We start from the raw sequence: 26823 nt of genomic DNA, 5'->3' as shown, positions 1-26823 counted from the left end.
TCTAAAACCTGTGTCTGTTTGCGTCTATCTACGCATGGAAGTATGTCTGCGTGCCTGTACTCTTGTGTAGGTGGCAGTGCCTATTCATGTGTGTACAATCTGCGTGTATTTCTATGTGTTTCTGTGTGTATGTGGTCACGTGCCTGTGTATGTAATGACGTGTCTATGTATGTGTTTCTGTGTGCGCCTATGGTCATGTGCCTGCATGCCTCTGTACATGCTTGTGAGTGCATTTGGCCATGTAGTTGTGTGTATAAGCCAGCTAATGGGTGTGTGTCTGTTTGCGTCACAGTGTGTCTCTGCGTGTTTTCTTTGCGTGCCTGTGTATGGATCTCTGAATGTATGTACATGTGTGTCTGTGGCAGTTTGCCCATGAGTGCATGGGTGTGTCTATGTGCAGCTGTGGTACTGAAATTGTTGTATGTGCGTGTGCTGTCTGTTGTGCGTGACTGGTGAATAGAACAGAGGGGGGAGGGGTTGACGCCTATCCCTCCTTTATCGATTAGGCCTGTCCATTGATCTGACCATTCTATCGCCGTCCCCCCCCCCCGCCTCTTCAGTCAAATCTAAGACTAGCCTGGAATCCTTTTAGGGATCAAAACCCCATAATACCAGACCTGGCCTGGGCAGGGAAACAAGGCCTGCCTGACAGCATCCTTATCACCAAGGACCAGGACAGGAGGGGACAGGGGGATTATGGAGGTATTAAAAATAATATCTATATTAGGAATAACAGGAGACATTGTCCTATGCTTAGAAAATGGCACGCAGGATGGGGTCGTTCTGGACAGATTGGCACACATTTTGAGCCAAGGCACACACAGGAATAACTAAGAAGTCAGGTGGTGTGTGGCTCTCTGTGTGTGTGTGTGGCTCTCTGTGTGAGTGTGTGTGTGTGGCTCCCTGTGTGAGTGTGTGTGTGTGGCTCTCTGTGTGAGTGTGTGTGGCTCTCTGTGTGAGTGTGTGTGGCTCTCTGTGTGAGTGTGTGTGTGTGGCTCTCTGTGTGAGTGTGGCTCTCTGTGTGAGTGTGTGTGTGGTTCTGTGTGTGTGTGGCTCTCTGTGTGAGCGTGTGTGTGGCTCTCTGTGTGAGTGTGGCTCTCTGTGTGAGTGTGTGTGTGGTTCTGTGTGTGTGTGGCTCTCTGTGTGAGTGTGTGTGTGAGGCTCTCTGTGTGTGTGGCTCTCTCTGTGTGTGTGGCTCTCTGTATGTGTGTGTGGCTCTGTGTGTGGCTCTGTGTGTGGCTCTGCATGTGTGGCTCTGTGTGAGTGGCTCTGTGTGAGTGGCTCTGTGTGAGTGGCTCTGTGTGAGTGGCTCTGTGTGTGTGGCTCTGTGTGTGTGGCTCTGTGTGTGTGGCTCTGTGTGTGGCTCTATGTGGCTCTGTGTGTGTGTGCGTGGCTCTGTCAATGTGTATTGCATATGTGTTTAGGGATGTGCCTGTCTCTTGGTACAACTTCGTGTAAATTGTGTAAAATGATGTGCGTGTGTGGCTATAAATCTGATTTGACAACAGTAATGTGTATGTGTGTGTGTGTGTATGTGTGCTTGTTGTCATTTACTGTATTTGTGGGCTTCCATTCCATGTGTACTTTTGTGCCTGTGTCTGTTGTGCTTCGAGTTGCTTGTCTGCTTTTGTGTCTAAAACCTGTGTCTGTTTGCGACTATCTACGTATGGAAGTATGTCTGCGTGCCTGTACTCTTGTGTAGGTGGCAGTGCCTATTCATGTGTGTGTACATCTGTGTGTATTTCTATATGTGTTTCTGTGTGTATGTGGTCACGTGTCTGTGTATGTAATGACGTGTCTATGTATGTGTTTCTGTGTGCGCCTATGGTCATGTGCCTGCATGCCTCTGTACATGCTTGTGAGTGCAGTTGGCCATGTAGTTGTGTGTATAAGCCAGCTAATGTGTGTGTATCTGTTTGCGTCACAGTGTGTCTCTGCGTGTTTTCTTTGCATGCTTGTGTATGCATCTCTGAATGTATGTACATGTGTCTGTGGCAGTTTGCCCATGAGTGCATGGGTGTGTCTATGTGCAGCTGTGGTACTGAAATTGTTGTATGTGCGTGTGCCGTCTGTTGTGCATGACTGGTGAATAGAACAGAGGGGGGAGGGGTTGACGCCTATCCCTCCTTTATCGATAAGGCCTATCCTTGTCCATTGATCTGACCCTTCTATTGCCCTCCCCCCACCCCCACCCCCCGCATCTTCAGTCAAATCTAAGACTAGCCTGGAATCCTTTTAGGGATTAAAACCAGATGGCCTGGGCAGGGAAACCAGGCCTGCCTGACAGCATCCTTATCACCAAGAACCAGGACAGAGGGGGACAGGGGGATTATGTAGGTATTAAAAACAATCTCTATATTAGGAATAACAGGAGACATTGTCCTATGCTTAGAAAATGGCACGCAGGATGGGGTTGTTCTGGAAGATTGGCACACATTTTGAGCCATGGCACACACAGGAATAACTAAGAAGTCAGGTGGTGTGTGGCTCTCTGTGTGAGTGTGTGTGTGGCTCCCTGTGTGAGTCTTGTTGTCATATACTGTATTTGTGGGTTCCATTCCATGTGTACTTTTGTGCCTGTGTCTGTTGTGCTTCGAGTTGCTTGTCTGCTTTTGTGTCTAAAACCTGTGTCTGTTTGCGTCTATCTACGTATGGAAGTATGTCTGCGTGCCTGTACTCTTGTGTAGGTGGCAGTGCCTATTCATGTGTGTACATCTGTGTGTATTTCTATGTGTTTCTGTGTGTATGTGGTCACGTGCCTGTGTATGTAATGACGCGTCTATGTATGTGTTTCTGTGTGCGCCTATGGTCATGTGCCTGCATGCCTCTGTACATGCTTGTGAGTGCATTTGGCCATGTAGTTGTGTGTATAAGCCAGCTAATGGGTGTGTGTCTGTTTGCGTCACAGTGTGTCTCTGCGTGTTTTCTTTGCGTGCCTGTGTATGGATCTCTGAATATATGTACATGTGTGTCTGTGGCAGTTTGCCCATGAGTGCATGGGTGTGTCTATGTGCAGCTGTGGTACTGAAATTGTTGTATGTGCGTGTGCTGTCTGTTGTGCGTGACTGGTGAATAGAACAGAGGGGGGAGGGGTTGACGCCTATCCCTCTTTTATCGATAAGGCCTGTCCATTGATCTGACCCTTCTATCGCCGCCCCCCCCCCCCTCCCGCCTCTTCAGTCAAATCTAAGACTAGCCTGAAATCCTTTTAGGGATCAAAACCCCATAATACCAGACCTGGCCTGGGCAGGGAAACAAGGCCTGCCTGACAGCATCCTTATCACCAAGAACCAGGACAGGAGGGGACAGGGGGATTATGGAGGTATTAAAAACAATATCTATATTAGGAATAACAGAAGACATTGTCCTATGCTTAGAAAATGGCACGCAGGATGGGGTCGTTCTGGACAGATTGGCACACATTTTGAGCCATGGCACACACAGGAATAACTAAGAAGTCAGGTGGTGTGTGGCTCTCTGTGTGTGTGTGTGGCTCTCTGCGTGAGTGTGTGTGTGGCTCCCTGTGTGAGTGTGTGTGTGGCTCCCTGTGTGAGTGTGTGTGTGGCTCTCTGTGTGAGTGTGTGTGGCTCTCTGTGTGAGTGTGTGTGGCTCTCTGTGTGTGTGTGTGGCTCTCTGTGTGAGTGTGTGTGTGGCTCTCTGTGTGAGTGTGTGTGTGAGGCTCTCTGTGTGTGTGGCTCTGTGTGTGTGTGGCTCTGTGTGTGGCTCTGTGTGTGTGTGGCTCTGTGTGTGTGTGGCTCTGTGTGTGTGTGGCTCTGTGTGTGTGGCTCTGTGTGTGTGGCTCTGTGTGTGTGGCTCTGTGTGTGTGGCTCTGTGTGGCTCTGTGTGTGTGGCTCTGTGTGTGTGGCTGTGTGTGTGTGGCTGTGTGTGTGGCTCTGTGTGGCTGTGTGTGTGTGTAGGGCTCTGTGTGTGTGTGGGGGGCTCTCTCTCTGTGTGGGGGGGGGGCTCTCTGTGTGTGTGAGAGGCTCTCTGTGCGTGTGGGGGGCTCTCTGTGTGTGTGGGGGGCTCTGTGTGTGTGTGTGTGGGGATGTGTGTGTGTGTGTGGGGGGCTCTGTGTGTGGGGGGCTGTGTGTGTGTGTGTGTGTGGGGCTCTGTGTGTGTGTGTGGGGGGCTGTGTGTGTGTGTGTGGCTCTGTGTGGGTAGCTTTTTTTGTAAGTGGCTCTCTTTGTGGGTGGCTCTGTGTATGTAGGGGGCACTGTGTGGGTGGCTCTCTGTGTGTGTGTGGGTGGCTTTGTGTGTGTGTCTCTATGTGTGTGTGGGTGGCTTTGTGTGTGTGGCTCTGTGTGTGGTTGCAAATGCAATAGGTCTCACATTTGCAAGAGATTAATCTATTGGCATTGTAATTGACAATGCCATTTATTTATGTTTTAAAAACTAAAACATAAACAAAAATGTCATGAGCAATGCCAATAGCTCTAACTTTAACAATGCCGAGACCATTGCATTGTAAATGCTTGTTTGTTATTAGTATGAGTATGATTGATTTTGTGTGAATGCTGTGGTATGAATGAAAGACAGATTATTGGCACTTTATGGCGTATATGTGGGGTTCATATTCATATTTAAATCAGCACTGTAAATAATGAATTACTAGCACAGAAAATATCGAATTTGCATTACAAAATATCCAAAAAATGCTATATGTTTTATAAAATGTTTTCTCTTCTCAAATTATGAAAATGAAAATAAAGATAAAAGTAAAGGAAAATATGTCTGCCTGAATACTCCTTCTCAGTGTTGCACCCTTATGAAATGTTTAGATTCATTCAATTTTTTGAAAGTAAATAGGTCAGGTTAGAGGTATTTTGTTTATAGTTGTCTGGCCGCTGACCTTGCTCTGACCTGCTGACCTTGGCTGAGTGGGCACCTTGGCCGCAACTGCAAAATTGCTAGGTCCCCTGAGGGGTTTGGACAAGCTGGCGTTAAGGGATACACCGTCCAAAACCATGAAAGGAGTGCTGCAACTGATTAGGTTGCCGGGTAAAGGGTGCAGCGACAGGAAAGCAGGGTCGATGATGGTACCTGGCAATTTATCGGTTCACAGGAGACCCAGAGAAATGTTTGGCCCAGGCCCCTAATAAATTGTCTGTTAGTGCCTCATTAAATGGGAGAAGATGCTCAGCAGAAATGTGCCTTGGTTGCAGGACCTTGGTAAAAACATTAGTTTTCACCTCCATAGTGGGGAGCTACAGGTTGAGCACTTGGTCCCCCCATGCATAACCCTAGGATTGGAGGCAGATTCCTCTGTGGCAGGTCCGGGAGGAGAAAAAAAGAGCTGCATCTGGAGAGGTCCTGAGTTCTAGCCTCCCTCAAGTCCTCGTAAAAAACTATCATCACTGTAGAGCTGAGCGAACACATCACCTTGGTCATAATGAATGAAGAAGCGCCTCAAGTGGATTCTTCATTCGAGGTTGGATCAACAGTGACTCGATGTCTAAGAGAATGATCGAGTCCTCCTCCACTGGCGTCAATGGAAGTAGAATAGGCATGAAGGAACCCGGGGCCGGCACAGGTCTTGGTGTTGGAAACAGGGAAAAACAATGGAGCCGGAGGCGAGACGGTAGTGCACGGTCCAACTGCCACTGAGGGCGAATCAACTGGTGGTACTCCACATGGAGGGCTTTTTGGCTCCTTGGCGCCGGAGATGTGCCAGAAGCAGTCAGTAGGGATCCAAAGTGCCAGAGCATAGCTGCGCGGAGCTCTTTGATCTGAAGCAGTATGGCATTCGTCCCTGTAAACTCGGTTTGTGCCGACATGACTTGTAGGATTGTCACAAACATTTGTTTGCAAAAGTCCATATACAGCTTGAAACCTGCCGTTTTGCACACTGGACAAATTTGAGGTACAATGTTTGAAAGACACACAAGGAGCTCCGGATCTATAGCTAATGGCACAGAAAGAAAGGAACTGACATCAGTGCGCAGGAGTTGTGGAGGATGTCCTGACATCTAATTATAAACACGCATTTTGATGGCTCTAGATTTATTAGGAAGAAGGCTGATTCGGTCTGCTTTTCACAGTATGTAGTGATTGAAACAGGCATTGCCTTTCAGTAAGAAGTCTATCATCAACACATCGCTGGCTCACTGAGCCAAAGAGAACCAGCATAGATCAATGCTGCCTCATGTGTGTTGCTCACAATGAAGAACTTTTATGGTATTTCCCAATGCATTCAGTCTTTGGACTTGCTCCCAGACACTAAGGTTGTGGCATTCATACTGCTGTGCTTTACATACATGTGCGTAGAAGGCCTGGCTTCCCTGTGTCTCTGAGAAGAATGCTGTCCCTCAACTTCAGGAGAAATATGATTGTCACCTTTCCCCACAATAGTACGTCTCCGTGAATGGGTGCGTTAAGATTCCTTGTGGACCCCCTATACCCGATTTCTGTTACTTTCCTTCGCCTGGGATGTATTATGGTCACAAGTGATTCAACAATGAAGCAAGACACAAACTGATTTTCAGAGGTAACATTTTTAATTTGCAGCATGTGTGTTTAGATATACATGATATGCTTAGACAGCAATATGGCAAACTCCTCATCTAGTGTGCAGTCTAATGGAAGGCAGCACAGGTTAAAGCTAATAAAGTCTTTACATTTGTCTCAACAACTTATGTACATATTCTAGTTTAAATATCTATACAGTCAGGGCTTGCCCTAACTCCAATAGCGCCATGAGCCGCTACTGCTGGTAAATAAAATGAAGCAGCAACCTCTTTTCATTGGCCAGTCCTTGGCTGGCTACATCATGGCAGTGAGTTGCCTCTGAACACACATCTCTGCACCTCCACCCAGCTCACCTTATTCATCCACAAACGAGCTTCCTCCTACTGGTTCTAAGTTGTTTGTTGTGGAGGGGGCGTTGATGTGTGGTGCCAGGGGGTGAGAGGCAGGTGTGCGGGAAAGTTAGGGCGCTGATATGGTGCTAAGAAGCAGTGACTCTGGCACGTTAAAAACAATTAAAAGCACTTAAAAAGGAATCACTGGAGCCAAGTTAGGGGGCTTTGCTGTTTGCAGGACCTTTACGCAGACAGTTCTTTTCAACCCTCTGAAGATTGGTGGCCTGGGCCCAGCTCGCCCATGCCAAAAGTCGGCCCTGCACCCATTATTGTTTGTTCCACATAAGGTCGAACAAGATCACAGTGTAAGCCAGCACTTTCTGAATTGAGTTTGCGCTTTTGAATAATAGGAGTGGCAAAGAACAAAGGAGGAGAGTAAGGTTTACAAAGACCTCCCCTGACCAGTGCAGCAAGATCATGTCCCACTATGAAGCCTTCATCATTGTGCACCCAATAAGCACACTGCAGGTACGCTGAGCTCTGGATTTCTGAAAAGGCAATGGCTTGCTTAAGTACCTTGCGGATCCATTCAAAATAGGGAGCTTTTTCCCTCGGACCGTGCAATGTAAAAAATGTTTAAAAAAAATAAACTGTTTACCTTGTCTCCGGGTCCCGCATCTCTGCTCCTGCTCTCCTTGTGGGACTCGAGGAACAGGAAGCACAGCAAGGCTCCCCTGTGTCCTGGTTCGAAGCTCAGCCAGGGAATGGGGGCCTGGACATGTTCTCCACACAGGCTGTAATGCAGCCAGCAGGGAGAACAAGGAAAGTGTGAATGACTGGTTTGGGTGGCTCGAAAGAGCCAAACAGTCATGTGCACTTAGGAGTGGGCAAACCACTCCGCCCCTGCCCTGCTCTGAGAGCAGAGCAGCCCTGTCCACCCACCTGCATGCAAAGCTGCACAGAAACTTAAAATGATAATAAGTTAAAGTTATTATCATTTTATGTTTCCCTTCTTCTCACTGCTTTAAACAGGTGAGGCTACGCTTCTCCGCCATAGTGGAGGAGCCGCCACTGCTGATGGCAATGGTGAACATAAACCAGACTGTGCGCATTACCCTTGAAGAAGTTCCAAATATATGGATCAAAACACGCTAGTTGTCTGCTTTGTGAAATCTTTTAAATTATGGACTGTAACTGGAAGACAAATAAAGGATCCTCATAATACAGACAGGCATTGCAATAGCACCGTGTGTTATTTTCTGAAAATTCAATGTATCGCTGTGCTTTGGCAATTCAAACTGATTCAGAGGAGCCTGACGTTATTTCGAACATTCGAGTTGATTTGTACACGGTGAGAAAGTACTAAAACATTCCATGCACAGTGTGCAATTCAATGAAATGGTGGTCTACATTGTCTGCGCCACAAGCAGCATATAAAAAAGGAAAATATTGATTTAGCATGATAGAAAGAACTACAAAATTGTCCAGAGTGAATATATGATACACCGACATGTATAATTATCTGCTTTGTAAACCGATGCTAGGAATCTGAGTTTGTTATTTCTTGATATGTATGTAATGATTGTAATGTTGTTGTTTACAACAACAAAAAATAAAAAGATATTAATTAAAAAAAAAGTAAATATTTTCCTTGTTGGTTTTTATTTTGTGGTTTAAATTTTTTAGGAGGAAGATCACAAAAACCTCGCCCTGGAAAAATTAAGGCAAGGGATATCAAAATGCAATTCAAACTGATTCAGAGGAGTCTGACGTTATTTCGAACATTCGAGTTGATTTGTACACGTTGAGAAAGTACTAAAACATTCCATGCACAGTGTGCAATTCAATGAAATGGTGGTCTACATTGTCTGCGCCACAAGCAGCATATAAAAAAGGAAAATATTGCTTTAGCATGATAGAACGAACTACAAAATTGTCCAGAGTGAATATATGATACACCCACATGTATAATTATCTGATTTGTAAACCGATGCTAGCAATCTGAGTTTGTTATTTCTTGATATGTATGTAATGATTGTAATGTTGTTGTTTACAACAACAAAAAATAAAAAGATATTAATAAAAAAAAGTAAATATTTTCCTTGCTGGTTTTTATTTTGTGGTTTAAATTTTTTAAAGGGAAGATCACAAAAACCTCGCCCTGGAAAAATTAAGGCAAGGGATATCAAAATGTCTCTACAAATCATATTGTCTTTTTATTATAGGCCATGGATCCTTAAGAGGCATATCACATATTATTTAATTCTGTAATCTAAAAATCATTATATATATTTTTTTTTAAAGGAGCTTATCACAGAGCTCGAACCAAGCAAATACATTAGTATTGACTAAATACAGAGTCTACCACCTTCAGGAGGAGCCACATCTAGCCACACCAGACGACCTATTTAGTGAAGATTTATTATACAGCTCTGCAGAGGCATCCGCAGACTGGGCAGAGGCATCCGCAGACTGGGCAGCTGTGTCTTGATTCAAATGGAGATTGAAACTGCAAATTTCTTTTGTCATAAAAAAAGAAAATACTAGGATGAAGAATGCCACCAGCTCTGAAGTGGTGAATGTGATCCTACGGAGTCTTGTCGCTCTCAGGGGAGGAGTGTGTGATTCCCCCTGATGCCCAAGGCTATCACAAATAGCTGCTGTGAGGGATGAAAACCTGACGTTTGCTGGTCCACCAAGAGCCCGCTGGCCGGAGATTCTCTAAACTCTGCCCATGGTGTACAACGATGGTACACTTATCGGCCAGGTGCACAGCTTTCATTAGGTTTTTACTCCTATTAGCACAGGCAGGTTGTAGTATTCCCAGTTAGAACACCCATGTAGAATTGTTATGGTTTTCACAGGTGAAGCATGATCCTCATAAAGAAGCCGTATTTTGGAAGAGAGGAGACTAGAGGTGACACAAGGAGAGAGGAGAGGAGACCAGACATGAGGAGTTTGGCCTCAGCCATACAATTGAGGATTTAATGTCATGTTTCCCCGACTGGATTGAGCGAAGTTACAGAATCTCTATGGCTAGGGGTACAACCTGGGCCAGAATGAGCATTTAGAATTTTTCAAGCCACAGGAATTGGCTTCGCCTCTGCAGAGCTGAAAGGCCAGTCATCTTTTCATACTGTAGGAAAGGGCCTTGAAGTCGAGGCCTCCGGGTGTTGTGCAAACTAACTTGATATCTTGCAAATCCAGAAGTCGCTGAGCACTGAAGAGAAAATATGCTGATCCCACCTGCTGTTGGTTGGAGCCATTTGCCCAGCAAAGGCTACACAGCAGAGCAGTTTAAGGTTGGAAACCAAGCACAGAAACATTTCAGCAAAGGTGAGTTTTAATATGCTAGTCCAGCTAATAAAACTCAGCAAACCTTTATAGATAATTTAGGCAGATAATGAGCTCTTGAAAGCAAAATCACAGTTAGCCGGGGAAGAGCTGAGCGACTAGCACTCTGAAAAGCATTAGCACATTTTCACAAGCCTGCCTCTTTTATGACAGATCTGAACAGTGCTGACAGCAGCGAAAGTGTAATTAAATATTCTTATTGCAAAAACAGACATTCAGCAACTGATTAAGCCCAGGACAGTTGAACTTTTTCCATATACTTCAGTTTTATCTAAATCGTTACCAAATGCCTCGTTCAAATGCATCTACTTCAGTATTCTGGAATTATGCACAGGAGTCCCTTTTGTTTCTGCTAATATTCTTAAGGCAGTGTGAGACCAGTATACTAAAATATAATTTGCTTCACTAACCCCTTACCTTATTCTTTTGGTGTGACTGGACAAAACTTCGAGTAAAAAGTCGAATTATTGTTAGGACTTTTGAAGAGCCATCCGTTCCCAGAAGCGCATTTCTAAACAAGAACAAGTTACACAGTTAAAAAAAACACTTTCAAATTCAGTAAATCAAGAAGCTTTTGAGTTAAAGACCGAGCATAGTACTCTATAGAGGAAACAGCAAGCCGAGAACAGATTAATGGTCAACATTGATTACTAGCCCATGAACAGGGCCTCCAATCTTGAGCAACTCGATGTGAGAGCATCAATCTGTAATCACTTATGTCTGGACCTGGAAGATAGGCTTGTAAATACAGCAGCAGGAGTACTATTAATCACATTTATAGCACAACGGTGCCCCCAAACACTTCTAAATGGAAAAAAATTGCCAGAAATATATGGTTCACCATTAATCATACACTCACAGCTCATTGACGTGTATAATCAGACCTCCATGTTGTTTTTTTAGCTTCAAGTGTGCTTAAGGCAATGGCCACAGCTTAAGATGGCACTTCCTACTTTCAAGGGTAGCCAACAGCCCTTTTATAGTCAGGGTTTAGAAAGACCATGGAAAAAGTTGCATCATTGTATACATAGCTCTGCCAAGAAGCGATTGTTCATAAACACTGCCCCGCAATGACTATATCAATTTTGAGCTACGTTGAATCACCAAGCATGAACCTAGGTAATGTTTAGGGGCAGAAAGCACTTACCCCTTATTTAATCGTCGAGGTCTCACCAGGCACTGGGGGAGAAAATCCTTAACCCAGATGTATCAATTACAATGAAAGTCTCCAGCAGGCTGATAATGGCACCAGGGGTCCTTGAACAATAGGGGCGGGGGTGCTGCCACCAAAGATACATCACTGAAGTCATATGGATTGTGAAACTCCCAAGTAAGGGTGTAGTATGCAGCTGTTGGTGCTCTTTGTAGAACACTGTTGCAAATATGTTACTATAGCGTAGTAGTGCACAATCATTCACAGAAGGCACATTTTCCAATGAAATAGCCAGTAACTTGCTCTGGTGCACAGTTTTTACTGATAAAAATACACAAACGATAATGTGTGGACATTGGATTTCAGAAGATATGTATACCTTTAATTATTCTGATCCTATTGATATTTTTGTTTTAATAGGGTCAGAATAAAGCTTTCTAAAAATCAAAGAATTTCTAGAATTACACAAAAAGAAATGTGCTTCATTTCTGCTTTCCGAGCAGCTAAAATAGTCTGGTCTGAAACATTTGTACATTTAATTTACGGGCATTTCAATGTTATCATGTGTTAGAGAAAATGACATCTACTTTACCCCTGCAAGATTGCAAATCATCTTGCTCTGCAGTTACATAGAGTAACACCAGTTTCCATCTTAAAAGAATAAACAGCCATTTGCTAAAAGTTATTGCCTGACATTTGACCCCTGTCTTTGAAGCACTGCAAATGTTACCAGATAAAACTAAAATTCAATGCCATCTTTACTGCTCATTAACTTTCTGAACGTAAGCAGTTATTTTGGGGTGCTGCATCTCCCCCAGCACCCCTACTTTCAGCAACCATGAATAACACTGTGGATCACCTAAACCATGCTTCCATATCTCTCCTTGCAATCAAGCAGAAAATAAACTACAAGATGGATATTTCTCAGTTAGCAGTGATGCTTCCAACAATGGGAACATTGAAGTATGACAACGTTTGTTAAGATACTTCAGTTCAGTGCCGGATTAAACCCTATGGAGGCTCCTAGACAGTCAAAATGTTGGGCCCTCCTCGCACATTTTCTCCGAATACCCAATGCACCAGATTTTTTTTGTTTTTTACAAACTGACAGCTACCAGAAGATGAGCTTTTAAGATACTGTTTTGTGAGTCTGTCACTGGTTTATGTACTTTAAGTTTTATTTTGATCCATTGTCGCTGGGCCCTTAAAGGGAGTGGGGCCCATAGGCCAGTGCCTACTTCGTCTATTTGGTAATACGGAACAGCTTCAGTTTCACTTCTGGTGTGACTTACATATGAATGTATGTGGCATTGCTATAGCACCAACCTAGCCAAAAGTCAGTTTAGCATTGTATAGGGTCAAAGACAAGCACAAAGTCAACTGGCATTAGGAGAGGTAGCTGGTTTGTGGACTATAAATGCATTGTGATGTATTGTTCTTTAAAAAAGGTTCGTCTTCAATTCTTTCCTAAATTGAAGCAGCGTTGGAGCGGTCCTGATGGATATGTGGATGTTGTTCCAAATCTTGGATGCCAGATGGAAAAGGCCACCAACCACAACAAATTGCCAATGCTGCTGCTTATTTCAAAATTAATTAGAAAAAGATGTGCGGACCAACCATCATTTCATCTTTAAGCTCATTTGTAGCTTTTTTATTTTATCATTTCGATCATGCTTATTTTTTTCAAAAAAAGTTTTTGCACATATACAATACATTAAACATTCTTCCCACAAATATTATACAACAGTTCAGAATATACAATTACTCAAAAATTCACACCATTCTCACCATCCCATTCGTTCAACATGAATGTTGAACGAACATCTTTTTCTAATTAATTTTGAAATAAGCAGCAGCATTGGCAATTTTTTGTGGTTGGTGGTTTATGAGTGCTCAGCCTTGCTGTTTTTGAGCCATACCCTTGGTTGTTAGTGAAGATGGAAAAGGCAGCGTCTTGCTTTTCACTTTTTACACTCCTTAGTCTGTAGTCTGATGGTGTCCAGACTGCTGGTGTTCTGAGAACCACCAGAAATATTGAGCTTTTCTAAAAGATAAGCAGGGTGCGGGTTGTTACAGCTTAGTAAACTGTGCAGTTGTTTTTTAAATTGTTTTTATTTGGTGCGGGCCAACAATGGAAGCCAACGGAGTTCCATTAGGATGGGGTGATGTGATAATATTTCTTCAGGCCTTGGATGAGATGTGCTGCGGCGTACAGGATGCCCTTAACCCCTTCGGGGCTAATGACGAGCTGGGCTCGTCATCGCGCTTACCTGTCCTGCGCGGATGACAAGGCCAGCTCGTCATCAGCCCCACCCTCGGGGGAAGCGCTGGCGCTCCCCCCGAGGCTCTCAGATCGTCATTGTTTTGCTGGGGGCGGCAGTGGAAGAGCTTCCGCTGCCGCCCCCGCCCCCCCCCATGGTAATCCCTGATGACGTCAGCGCGCACAGCGCGCGCTGACATCATCAGGGATTCCCAGCGCTCGGGAAGCCATTTGCTTCCTGCGCGCTTCAGAAGAAGGTAGGTTTTGGGACTCCGGCGGGGGTTTGGGGCAGCGAAGAGGCATCAGGGGAGAGGAAAGAGATTTTCCTTTCCCCTGATGTCTCTTTGCAGGGCATTTCTGCCTCACGATCGCGCACAGCGTCGCGATTGTGCGGCGGAAATGCCCCCACTAGACACCAGGGATATACTTTTAGTTTTTAGGAAGTGACCCCTTGGGCAAGGGTCACTTCCAGGCTGGCTGGCAATATGTTTTCGTTTTTCTGCCCCCCCTGGGGGGAAATCGGCCCGTTTTTTCGGCCGTTTTGCCCCCAGGGGGGGCAGAAATTCCCCACTAGCACCAGGGATATAGATTTGTACAAAGATGGCGGCCATTTATTTTGTTTACGTTTTTCTGTCCCCCCTGGGGGCAAATCGGCCCGTTTTTTTTTGCCGTTTTGCCCCCAGGGGGGACAGAAAATGCCCACTAGACACCAGGGATGTAATTTTAGTTTTTAGGAAGCGACCCCTTGGGCAAGGGTCGCTTCCAGGTGGGGTCTGAGTATGTTTTCGTTTTTCTGCCCCCCCTGGGGGGAAATCGGCCCGTTTTTCGGCCGTTTTGCCCCCAGGGGGGGCAGAAATTACCCACTAGAACCAGGGATTTTTGTTGGGGCAATGTGTTTGTTTTGGGAAGCGACCCCTTGGGTAAGGGTCGCTTCCAGGTGGACATGATTGTGTTTTTGTTTTTCTGTCCACCCTGGGGGCAAATCGGCCTGTTTTTTTTGCCGTTTTGCCCCCAGGGGGGGCGGAAAATGCCCACTAACACAAAGTTTTTAGGAAGCGACCCCTTGGGCATGTTTGCTGGTGGTGTGTGTGGGGAGTGGTACTTGGCTGGATGGTGTGCGTGGAGCGGTGCTTGGCTGGCGGTGTGTGTGGAGTGGTACTTGGCTGTCGGTGTGCGCTGAGTGGTGTTTGGCTGGCGGTGTGCGTGGAGGGGTACTTGGCTATCTATGCACAGAGTGGTGCTTGGCTGGCGGTGTGTGTGGAGTGGCACTTGGCTGGTGGTGTGTGTAGAGTGGTACTTGGCTGTCTGTGCACGGAGTGGTGCTTGGCTGGCGGTGTGTGTGGAGTGGCGCTTGGCTGGTGGTGTGCGTGGAGTGCTACTTTGCTGTCTGTGCACGGAGTGCTGCTTGGCTGGTGGTGTGTGTGGAGTGGCGCTTGGCTGGTGGTGTGCGTGGAGTGCTACTTTGCTGTCTGTGCACGGAGTGCTGCTTGGCTGGTGGTGTGTGTGGAGTGGCGCTTGGCTGGTGTTGTGCGTGGAGTGCTACTTTGCTGTCTGTGCACGGAGTGCTGCTTGGCTGGCGGTGTGTGTGGAGTGGCGCTTGGCTGGTGGTGTGCGTGGAGTGCTACTTTGCTGTCTGTGCACGGAGTGCTGCTTGGCTGGCGGTGTGTGTGGAGTGGCGCTTGGCTGGTGGTGTGCGTGGAGTGCTACTTTGCTGTCTGTGCACGGAGTGCTGCTTGGCTGGCGGTGTGTGTGGAGTGGCGCTTGGCTGGCAGTGTGTGTGGAGTGGCGCTTGGCTGGATGGTGCTTGGCTGGCGGTGAGTGGTGCTTGGCTGGTGGTGCTTGTGGAGTGGCGCTTGGCAGGTGGTGTGCGTGGAGTGCTACTTTGCTGTCTGTGCACGGAGTGGTGCTTTGCTGGCGGTGTGTGTGGAGTGGCGCTTGGCTGTTAGTGTGCGTGGAGTGCTACTTTGCTGTCTGTGCACGGAGTGCTGCTTGGCTGGCGGTGTGTGTGGAGTGGCGCTTGGCTGGTGGTGTGCGTGGAGTGCTACTTTGCTGTCTGTGCACGGAGTGCTGCTTGGCTGGCGGTGTGTGTGGAGTGGCGCTTGGCTGGTGGTGTGCGTGGAGTGCTACTTTGCTGTCTGTGCACGGAGTGCTGCTTGGCTGGCGGTGTGTGTGGAGTGGCGCTTGGCTGGATGGTGCTTGGCTGGCGGTGAGTGGTGCTTGGCTGGTGGTGCTTGTGGAGTGGCGCCTGGCAGGTGGTGTGCGTGGAGTGCTACTTTGCTGTCTGTGCACGGAGTGGTGCTTGGCTGGCGGTGTGTGTGGAGTGGCGCTTGGCTGTTAGTGTGCGTGGAGTGCTACTTTGCTGTCTGTGCACGGAGTGCTGCTTGGCTGGCGGTGTGTGTGGAGTGGCGCTTGGCTGGTGGTGTGCGTGGAGTGCTACTTTGCTGTCTGTGCACGGAGTGCTGCTTGGCTGGCGGTGTGTGTGGAGTGGCGCTTGGCTGGTGGTGTGCGTGGAGTGCTACTTTGCTGTCTGTGCACGGAGTGCTGCTTGGCTGGCGGTGTGTGTGGAGTGGCGCTTGGCTGGTGGTGTGCGTGGAGTGCTACTTTGCTGTCTGCACGGAGTGCTGCTTGGCTGGCGGTGTGTGTAGAGTGCTGCTTGGCTGGCGGTGTGTGTGGAGTGGCGCTTGGCTGGTGGTGTGCGTGGAGTGCTACTTTGCTGTCTGTGCACGGAGTGCTGCTTGGCTGGCGGTGTGTGTGGAGTGGCGCTTGGCTGGTGGTGTGCGTGGAGTGCTACTTTGCTGTCTGTGCACGGAGTGCTGCTTGGCTGGAGGTGTGTGTTGAGTGGCGCTTGGCTGGTGGTGTGCGTGGAGTGCTGCTTGGCTGGAGGTGTGTGTTGAGTGGCGCTTGGCTGGTGGCGTGCGTGGAGTGCTACTTTGCTGTCTGTGCACGGAGTGCTGCTTGGCTGGCGGTGTGTGTGGAGTGGCGCTTGGCTGGTGGTGTGCGTGGAGTGCTACTTTGCTGTCTGTGCACGGAGTGCTGCTTGGCTGGCGGTGTGTGTCGAGTGGCGCTTGGCTGGTGGTGTGCTGGAGTGCTACTTTGCTGTCTGTGCACGGAGTGCTGCTTGGCTGGCGGTGTGTGTGGAGTGGTGTTTGGCTGGCGGTGTGTGGGGAGTGGTGTTTGGCTGGCGGTGTGTGGGGAGTGGTACTTGGCTGGATGGTGTGCGTGGAGTGGTACTTGGCTGTCGGTGTGCGCTGAGTGGGGTTTGGCTGGCGGTGTGCATGGTCTGGTGCTTGGATGGTGGTGTGGGTGGACTGGAACTCTGCTGGCGGTGTGTGAGTAGTTACTTTCTGTTGGTCACTACACACACTGCTAGTTGAGTGACACTCTACGCAGTCCATCATTTTCTGTAGTTGCTATGTCAGATATGTGGGCGTGTGAAAGTGATGGGCGGCTGGCGGTGTGAATGTTTTGTATGTGTCACACGTACAAAAGGTGTATGAATGTCCTTACTGCCCCTGTGTGATATGGGTACTGGTAGTAGCAAAAGACTGACTGGCACCAAAGTGGTCAGGCACTTTACAAAAATTCAAAAAATTATCCAGTGTCTTGATGTTAAAACTCATCTAATCTCATTTGGTCTAAGCCCTAATTGATGGCCCATCTGGCCGAATTTTAATTTGGGGGGCAAATTTGTGTGTTGTTTTTTTAATTGTTATATTGTTTGTGAAATGTGGTAGTAATTTTTTTTTCTTCTCTATTTTTGTCTTGTTCCAGGCTTTTGCTGTTTGGATTGTTGTAGGTTGCGTGTCTGTTTGCAGCTTGTGTAGTTGCTTGTGCTTGGTAAGTGAATGTATTTTGTACTACTTCTCCTTGATGTTTGTCTTTTTGAAAAAGGTTGTACCTCTAGCAGTTTGTGTGGCTCTGTGTTTTTTTTTTCAGGATTAGTGTTTGATGTGCACTTTGTTTTCTAATGTCATTTCTTTTTTTCTTTCTAGTGGGATTTCATTTCTTTTCGCTGTGTCTCAACAGAGTAGGTGCTGGTGAGTGTAGCTATATTTTGTAAGAGTGAAATTGTTTTGGATTGTATTTATCTTTTAGTGAAAGCCTTACCTTGTTTACTTCTTACTTTGCACAGTGTAGGTTGTTGTTCACTTGTGTGTGCAGTCTTCTTGCTTTGTAAGGATAATGGCTAGTCGCAGGATTACTGCTCAGCAGGTTCTTGGTTTGCTTTTTGAGTCTTCCTCGGACCATGGTTCAGAGTCTGAGTCCGATTCGGACTCCCAGGAAGTGGCAGAAGATTCAGGCAGTGAGTTTTCTCTTCGCATGGAATCATCATCATCGGATGATGACTCTTCTTCTAGTGCTGATGAAGGGCCTATGGTACAGGAGGACATTGTGTTGCCGGTAGTGGGCCAAGAGGCACCTGTGCTGCTGCCTAGGGCCGCAAGGTTTCCTTTCTTTTTACGTCGGCAAGAGGCATGTGGGCTGGAGCCTGCACCCAAAAGGCTTCACATTGCTGTGGTGCGCAAAGGGGCATCTGGTGCTTTTCGTCTTCCTGCTCGTGTAGTGCAGCAAGAGGCATCTGGGGCTGTTAGGCTTCCCATTGGTGTAGAGCGGCAAGAGGCATCTGGGCCTGCTGGGTTTCCCGGTGGTGTAGTGCAGCAAGAAGCATCTCAGGCTGCTGGGCTTCCCGTTGGTGTAGTGCAGGAAGAGCCCTCTGGGGATGCTACGTCTTCTGTTGGTGTTGTGCAGCCAGAAGTATCTGTGGCTGTTAGGCTTCCCGTTGGAGAACAGCAGCAAGATGTTTCGGTGCTGCAGGCTGGGGTGGCTGCTCCCCCCGTTGATAGGGATGGCCTCTGGGTTCCCCCTGGCTTGGTGCAGCCGGCATTGCCAGAGTTCACTGGTGTTCCTGGGTGTAGAGTGAATACAGAGAATTTTCTGCCAATTAATTTTTTTCAGTTGTTTTTTGATGATGTGTTTTTGCAAAAGATTGTTGAGCAAACCAATTTATATGCAGAACAATATTTGAGGGCCAACAGTGCCAGCCTTAAGCCCTATTGTAGAGCAATCCGGTGGACTCCCACCAATGTTGAAGAGATGAAGAAGTTTCTGGGATTAACTTTTTTGATGGGCTTGATAAGGAAGTCATCAATTACTTCATATTGGTCCACTAGTCCCTTGATGGTAACAGCTGTATTTCCAGCAGTCATAAGTCGTGATCGGTATACGCTTCTTCTTCGGATGATGCATTTTGCTGATAATAGTTTAGCGTTGTCACGCGATCACCCTGATTGTGACCGTTTGTTTAAAATTCGGCCTGTCCTTGATCACTTTGTTGATCGTTTTTCTGAGATTTTTGTCCCTGGTAAAGAAATTGCAGTGGATGAGTCTTTGGTGTTGTTCAAGGGCCGCTTGGTTTTTAGGCAATACATTCCTAGTAAGAGGTCACGCTATGGAATCAAACTGTATATGCTGTGTGACAGTGAGACTGGATATGTCTACAATTTCAGGGTGTACACTGGTAAGGAGTCCCGCATTAACCCTCCCGGTTGTCCTTCTACTTTTGGAGTAACTGAGAAAATTGTGTGGGAACTAGGTAGAGGATTATTTAACAAAGGCCATCATTTATATGTAGATAACTTCTACACTGGTGTGCAGTTGTTCAAGGAGTTGGCCAAAGTGGGCACTGTTGCTTGTGGCACAATGCGCAGTAACCGTAAAGGTTTCCCAAAGGAACTTGTTTGCAAAAGGCTTGTGCGGGGACAGTCTACGGCATTGCGATGTGGGGAGCTTTTAGCTGTGAAGTATTCAGACAAGAGAGATGTGTACATGCTGACTACTATCCACGATGAAAGTACTGTACCTGTGCCTGTTTGGGGTCAGGGTGCTGAAGTGCGCAAACCTGTGTGCATTCTAGCTTACAATAAGTTCATGGGTGGTGTTGACAGAGTAGATCAGAGGTTGGAACCTTATGCTGCTCTTCGAAAGGCTTACGTTTGGTACAAGAAGTTGGCTATCCATCTGTTCCACTTGGCATCATTTAATGCTTTCGTTGTGTACCAGAAGTCTTGTTCTGGGACGAAGATGACTTTTCTTAAGTTTCAGGAGTCTATAATAGGCAGCCTTGTACTTGTGCAGCAGGCTAGTGTTCCTAGATTTGGAGTGGTGGAGGAAGTGGCTAGATTGCAAGATCGCCACTTTCCTGAATCTATTCCTTCCACTACTGCTAGAGACTTTCCGACTAGAAGATGCAGAGTCTGTTGGCGAAGAGGCGTGCGGAAGGAGTCTCGTATATACTGTCCTGACTGTCCTTCTAAGCCTGCATTGTGTATGTCAGCTTGTTTTAAATCGTACCACACGCAAAAGAACTATTGGGAGTTTGATTGAGCTGTAAAGTGAATTGCTTGGTCTGCATTCTGTAAAACATTTTTAGTTTGTTTCAAGGATTGGCATTAGTGCAAAGTTTTTATTTTAAGAATTTGTGTTACCTGATTTGTAGGTATTTCCATTTGTTTAGTGTCATTTTCAAAAAAAGAATTCTAAATGTGTTTGTGGTGTGTGCCGGCTGGTGCTTGGCTGGCGGTGTGTGTGGAGTTGCGCTTGGCTGGCGGTGTGTGTGGAGTGGTGCTTGGCTGGCGGTGTGTGTGGAGTGGTGCTTGGCTGGCGGTGTGTGTGGAGTGGTGCTTGGCTGTCTGTGCACGGAGTGGTGCTTTGCTGGCGGTGTGTGTGGAGTGGCGCTTGGCTGGTGGTGTTCGTGGAGTGGTACTTGGCTGTCTGTGCATGGAGTGGTGTTTGGCTGATGGTGTGTGTGGAGTGGTGCTTGGCTGGCGGTGTGTGTGGACTGGTGCTTGGCTGGCGGTGTGTGTGGAGTGGTGCTTGGCTGGCGGTGTGTGTGGAGTGGTGCTTGGCTGGCGGTGTGTGTGGAGTGGTGCTTGGCTGGCGGTGTGTGTGGACTGGTGCTTGGCTGGCGGTGTGTGTGGAGTGGTGCTTGGCTGGTGGTGTGCGCTGAGTGTTTGGCTGGCGGTGTGCATGGTCTGGTGCTTGGCTGGTGGTGTGGGTGGACTGGCGCTCGGCTGGCGGTGTGTGAGTAGTTACTTTCTGTTGGTCACTGCACACACTGCTTGTTGAGTGACACTCCACGCAGTCCATCAATTTGTGTAGTTCCAGTGTCAGAAATGTGGGCGTGTGAAAGTGATGGGCCCTTGAATGGCGCTGTTTGCTGGTGTGAGTGTTGAAATGTGATGGGTCCGCGGCTGGCGGTGTGAATGTTTTGAATGTGTCACACGTACGAAAGGTGTATGAATGGCCTGTAAAGAGGTTGGTGCCTTGACGTGGCTTTACAGCTCACGAGCTGTGAGTCAGTGGTTCAGTTTATCATACTTGCAATTATACACAGTGTATTTCATTTTTGTGAAATTACTTGCGTATACAATTGTATGTACTGAATCATCACTCACCCTCGTGCCAAATCCAACCAGTATGTGTGTGTGCTTGCGGATTAGATGGGTGTGCAGTAATAATTGTTTTTTTCTCTTTCTGCATTAGGGTGTACCTTGTCCCTTATTGTGATTGTTGTAATGTGTTGCTTTTATTCCAGATGGTGTCAGTGGTCTTGTTTGTATCAGGTATGAAAGGTGCGTGAATGGCCTGTAAAACGGTTGGTGCCTTGTCGTGGCTTTACAGCTCACGAGTTGCGAGTCACTAGTTCGGTTTTTATGCATTTATTTATTGACAGAGCATTTCATTTTTTTGAAATATCTTGTTAATAAAATTTTATATACTGAACCATCACTCGCCCTCGTGCCAAATCCAACCTGTATGTGTGTGTCTTTGAGGAATAGATAGCCGTGCTTGAATGTTTGTCTTTTGAGTAACTCTGTTAAGGTGAGGTACCCTTTTACTCGGGAGAACAAGGGGAACGCTGGGTGGTAGGACATTTTTGCCGGCACGGCGATCCCACGGCAAAATTTTTGTAAAAGTGCTATTTTTACCTAATTAAGGTTTGCAAGGAGTTCTGGGTAGGAAAACATTGGGGGACCCACGCATGCCATACCTCCCTGGACTCCCCCGGGTGTCTACTTTTCAGAAATGTGTGGGTTTGGTAGGTTTCCCTAGATGGCTGTCTCGCACGGGGCCAGAAACCCAGGTAACCCCTCTTGCAAAAGCTGGAGAATTCATGTCCACCAGCTTTTGCAAGAGGGGTTACCCGGGTTTTTGGCCCCGTGCGAGACAGCCATCTAGGGAAACCTACCAAACCCACACATTTCTGAAAAGTAGACACCCGGGGGCTTCCAAGGAGGTATGGCTTGCGTGGATCCTCCAACGTTCCTTTACCCAGAATCCCTTGCAAACCTCATTTTTTGCTTGGAAATAATCATTTTTTTTCACACGTTTTAGTGTGGGAAAGCGTGGCATCACTGGGCTCACACAAATTACCTCCCACCCAGCGTTCCCCAAGGTCTCCCGATAAAAATGGTACCTCACTTGCGTGGGTAGGCATAGCGGCTGCTTTAGGAAAAGGCCCAATTCATACTGTGGAGACAAAAACATTACCTTTAGCCAAATAATCTTATTTTTTGAGGGGGTCACCTGAGCTTTTGGCCCGGGGCTTGGCAGGCATCTTTGGAAACTACCAAACCCAAACAGTTCTGAGAACTAGACACCCGGGGGAGTCCAGGGTGGTATGGCATGCGTGGGTCCCCCAATGTTTTCCTACCCAGAAACCCCTGCAAACCTGAAATTTTGGTCCAAAAACCAACTTTTCCATACTTTTTTGGGTGGGATCTCGCTGCGGAACAAATGTCCTACCACCCAGCGTTTCCCTTGTTCTCCCGAGTAAAATGATACCTCACTTGTGTGGGTGGGCCAAAGGCAAGTGACTTAGGCTGGGGTGCTTAATTTGTAAAACGTAAATATGAGTAAAAACTACCTTTTTCAAAATTCATTTTTGGGGTGTTCTACTTTGGGGCACCCACACAAGTGAGGTATCCTTTTACTCGGGAGAACAAGGGGAACGCAGGGTGGTACGACTTTTTTGCCGGCACGGCGATCCCACGCCAAAAAGTTTGGAAAAGTGCAATTTTTACCTAATTTTAAGGTTTGCAGAGAGTTCTGGGTACGAAAACATTGGGGGACCCATGCATGCCATACCTCCCTGGACTCCCCCGGGTGTCTAGTTTTCAGAACTGTTTGGGTTTGCTACTTTGCAAAGAATACCACCGAGCCCCGGGCCACAAATTCAGATCCCCCCCCCCCAAAATCAAGGTAGTTTTGCAATAAGGTAATGTAAATTCACCACCGTACGATTTGAACCGTTTCCTGTTGCAGCCACTATGTCTACCCACGCAAGTGAGGTACCGTTTTTTTCGGGAGACCTGGGGGCACGCTGGGTGGGTGGAAATTTGTTGATCCACGCAGATTCCAGAACTTTCCACCACAGAAATGTGAGGAAAATGTGTTTTTTTGGTCACATTTTTATGTTTTCAAGGAGTTCTGGGTAGGAAAACATTGGGGGACCCACGCATGCCATACCTCCCTGGACTCCCCCGGGTGTCTACTTTTCAGAAATGTGTGGGTTTGGTAGGTTTCCCTAGATGGCTGTCTCGCACGGGGCCAGAAACCCAGGTAACCCCTCTTGCAAAAGCTGGAGAATTCATGTCCACCAGCTTTTGCAAGAGGGGTTACCCGGGTTTTTGGCCCCGTGCGAGACAGCCATCTAGGGAAACCTACCAAACCCACACATTTCTGAAAAGTAGACACCCGGGGGCTTCCAAGGAGGTATGGCTTGCGTGGATCCTCCAACGTTCCTTTACCCAGAATCCCTTGCAAACCTCATTTTTTGCTTGGAAAAAATCTTTTTTTTTCACACGTTTTAGTGTGGGAAAGCGTGGCATCACTGGGCTCACACAAATTACCTCCCACCCAGCGTTCCCCAAGGTCTCCCGATAAAAATGGTACCTCACTTGCGTGGGTAGGCATAGCGGCTGCTTTAGGAAAAGGCCCAATTCATACTGTGGAGACGAAAACATTACCTTTAGCCAAATAATCTTATTTTTTGAGGGGGTCACCTGAGCTTTTGGCCCGGGGCTTGGCAGGCATCTTTGGAAACTACCAAACCCAAACAGTTCTGAGAACTAGACACCCGGGGGAGTCCAGGGTGGTATGGCATGCGTGGGTCCCCCAATGTTTTCCTACCCAGAAACCCCTGCAAACCTGAAATTTTGGTCCAAAAACCAACTTTTCCATACTTTTTTGGGTGGGATCTCGCTGCCGGAACAAATGTCCTACCACCCAGCGTTTCCCTTGTTCTCCCGAGTAAAATGATACCTCACTTGTGTGGGTGGGCCAAAGGCAAGTGACTTAGGCTGGGGTGCTTAATTTGTAAAACGTAAATATGAGTAAAAACTACTTTTTTCAAAATTCATTTTTGGGGTGTTCTGCTTTGGGGCACCCACACAAGTGAGGTATCCTTTTACTCGGGAGAACAAGGGGAACGCAGGGTGGTACGACTTTTTTGCCGGCACGGCGATCCCACGCCAAAAAGTTTGGAAAAGTGCAATTTTTACCTAATTTTAAGGTTTGCAGAGAGTTCTGGGTAGGAAAACATTGGGGGACCCATGCATGCCATACCTCCCTGGACTCCCCCGGGTGTCTAGTTTTCAGAACTGTTTAGGTTTGCTACTTTGCAAAGAATACCACCGAGCCCCGGGCCACAAATTCAGATCCCCCCCCCCAAAATCAAGGTAGTTTTGCAATAAGGTAATGTAAATTCACCACGGTACGATTTGAACCGTTTCCTGTTTCAGCCACTATGTCTACCCACGCAAGTGAGGTACCGTTTTTTTCGGGAGACCTGGGGGCACGCTGGGTGAGTGGAAATTTGTTGATCCACGCAGATTCCAGAACTTTCCACCACAGAAATGTGAGGAAAATGTGTTTTTTTGGTCAAATATTTATGTTTTCAAGGGATTCTGGGTAACAAAACCTGGGGGTAGGCAGACGAGTCACCCCATCCTGAATTCCCCTGGGTGTCTAGTTTTCAAAAATGTATAGGTTTGCTAGGTTTCCTTAGGTGCTGGCAGAGCTACGGCGCAAAAACAAAAGGTAGTCTTTTTGTCCGAATCGTGCAAAATTTCACTGGGAAATTGAGGTGCGACCATGCTGCGTTTTGCGCTGTTTCATGTCGCAGCCACTATGCCTACCCACGCAAGTGAGGTACCATTTTTTTCGGGAGACCTGGGGGCACGCTGGGTGGGTGGAAATTTGTTGATCCACGCAGATTCCAGAACTTTCCACCACAGAAATGTGAGGAAAATGTGTTTTTTTGGTCACATTTTTATGTTTGTAAGGGATTCTGGGTAACAAAACCTGGGGGTAGGCAGACGAGTCACCCCATCCTGAATTGCCCTGGGTGTCTAGTTTTCAGAAATGTATAGGTTTGCTAGTTTTCCCTAGGTGCTGGCAGAGCTACGGCGCAAAAACAAAAGGTAGTCTTTTTGTCCGAATCGTGCTAAATTTCACTGGGAAATTGAGGTGCGACCATGCTGCGTTTTGCGCTGTTTTATGTCGCAGCCACTATGCCTACCCACGCAAGTGAGGTACCATTTTTTTCGGGAGACCTGGGGGCACGCTGGGTGAGTGGAAATTTGTTGATCCACGCAGATTCCAGAACTTTCCACCACAGAAATGTGAGGAAAATGTGTTTTTTTGGACAAATATTTATGTTTTCAAGGGATTCTGGGTAACAAAACCTGGGGGTAGGCAGACGAGTCACCCCATCCTGAATTGCCCTGGGTGTATAGTTTTCAGAAATGTATAGGTTTGCTAGGTTTCCTTAGGTGCTGGCAGAGCTACGGCGCAAAAACAAAAGGTAGTCTTTTTGTCCGAATAGTGCAAAATTTCACTGGGAAATTGAGGTGCGACCATGCTGCGTTTTGCGCCGTTTCATGTCGCAGCCACTATGCCTACCCACGCAAGTGAGGTACCATTTTTTTCGGGAGACCTGGGGGCACGCTGGGTGGGTGGAAATTTGTTGATCCACGCAGATTCCAGAACTTTCCACCACAGAAATGTGAGGAAAATGTGTTTTTTTGGTCACATTTTTATGTTTGTAAGGGATTCTGGGTAACAAAACCTGGGGGTAGGCAGACGAGTCACCCCATCCTGAATTGCCCTGGGTGTCTAGTTTTCAGAAATGTATAGGTTTGCTAGTTTTCCCTAGGTGCTGGCAGAGCTACGGCGCAAAAACAAAAGGTAGTCTTTTTGTCCGAATCGTGCTAAATTTCACTGGGAAATTGAGGTGCGACCATGCTGCGTTTTGCGCTGTTTTATGTCGCAGCCACTATGCCTACCCACGCAAGTGAGGTACCATTTTTTTCGGGAGACCTGGGGGCACGCTGGGTGAGTGGAAATTTGTTGATCCACGCAGATTCCAGAACTTTCCACCACAGAAATGTGAGGAAAATGTGTTTTTTTGGACAAATATTTATGTTTTCAAGGGATTCTGGGTAACAAAACCTGGGGGTAGGCAGACGAGTCACCCCATCCTGAATTGCCCTGGGTGTCTAGTTTTCAGAAATGTATAGGTTTGCTAGGTTTCCTTAGGTGCTGGCAGAGCTACGGCGCAAAAACAAAAGGTAGTCTTTTTGTCCGAATAGTGCAAAATTTCACTGGGAAATTGAGGTGCGACCATGCTGCGTTTTGCGCCGTTTCATGTCGCAGCCACTATGCCTACCCACGCAAGTGAGGTACCATTTTTTTCGGGAGACCTGGGGGCACGCTGGGTGGGTGGAAATTTGTTGATCCACGCAGATTCCAGAACTTTCCACCACAGAAATGTGAGGAAAATGTGTTTTTTTGGTCACATTTTTATGTTTGTAAGGGATTCTGGGTAACAAAACCTGGGGGTAGGCAGACGAGTCACCCCATCCTGAATTGCCCTGGGTGTCTAGTTTTCAGAAATGTATAGGTTTGCTAGTTTTCCCTAGGTGCTGGCAGAGCTACGGCGCAAAAACAAAAGGTAGTCTTTTTGTCAGAATCGTGCAAAATTTCACTGGGAAATTGAGGTGCGACCATGCTGCGTTTTGCGCTGTTTCATGTCGCAGCCACTATGCCTACCCACGCAAGTGAGGTACCATTTTTTTCGGGAGACCTGGGGGCACGCTGGGTGGGTGGAAATTTGTTGATCCACGCAGATTCCAGAACTTTCCACCACAGAAATGTGAGGAAAATGTGTTTTTTTGGTCAAATTTTTATGTTTGTAA

At 47.1% G+C, this 26823-nt stretch overlaps 1 protein-coding gene across 2 annotated transcripts in view; it reads right to left on the bottom strand.

Annotated features, from left to right (window-relative positions):
* Window positions 1-26823, bottom strand: part of FANCC (FA complementation group C) — a 1254769-nt gene that overhangs the window by 329239 nt on the left and 898707 nt on the right. For both annotated transcript variants that reach the window (XM_078675695.1, XM_078675696.1), the window contains one exon: window positions 10569-10662. In XM_078675695.1, coding sequence (XP_078531821.1) covers window positions 10569-10662 — 94 coding nt within the window. The remainder of the gene's footprint in view (window positions 1-10568; window positions 10663-26823) is intronic.

Source organism: Lissotriton helveticus, chromosome 2_1 (assembly GCF_964261635.1).
Source record: "Lissotriton helveticus chromosome 2_1, aLisHel1.1, whole genome shotgun sequence".
NCBI classification, from domain to species: domain Eukaryota; kingdom Metazoa; phylum Chordata; class Amphibia; order Caudata; family Salamandridae; genus Lissotriton; species Lissotriton helveticus.
The sequence above is the reverse complement of the archived record's forward strand: the minus strand, read 5'-3'. Positions and strand labels throughout refer to the sequence as shown.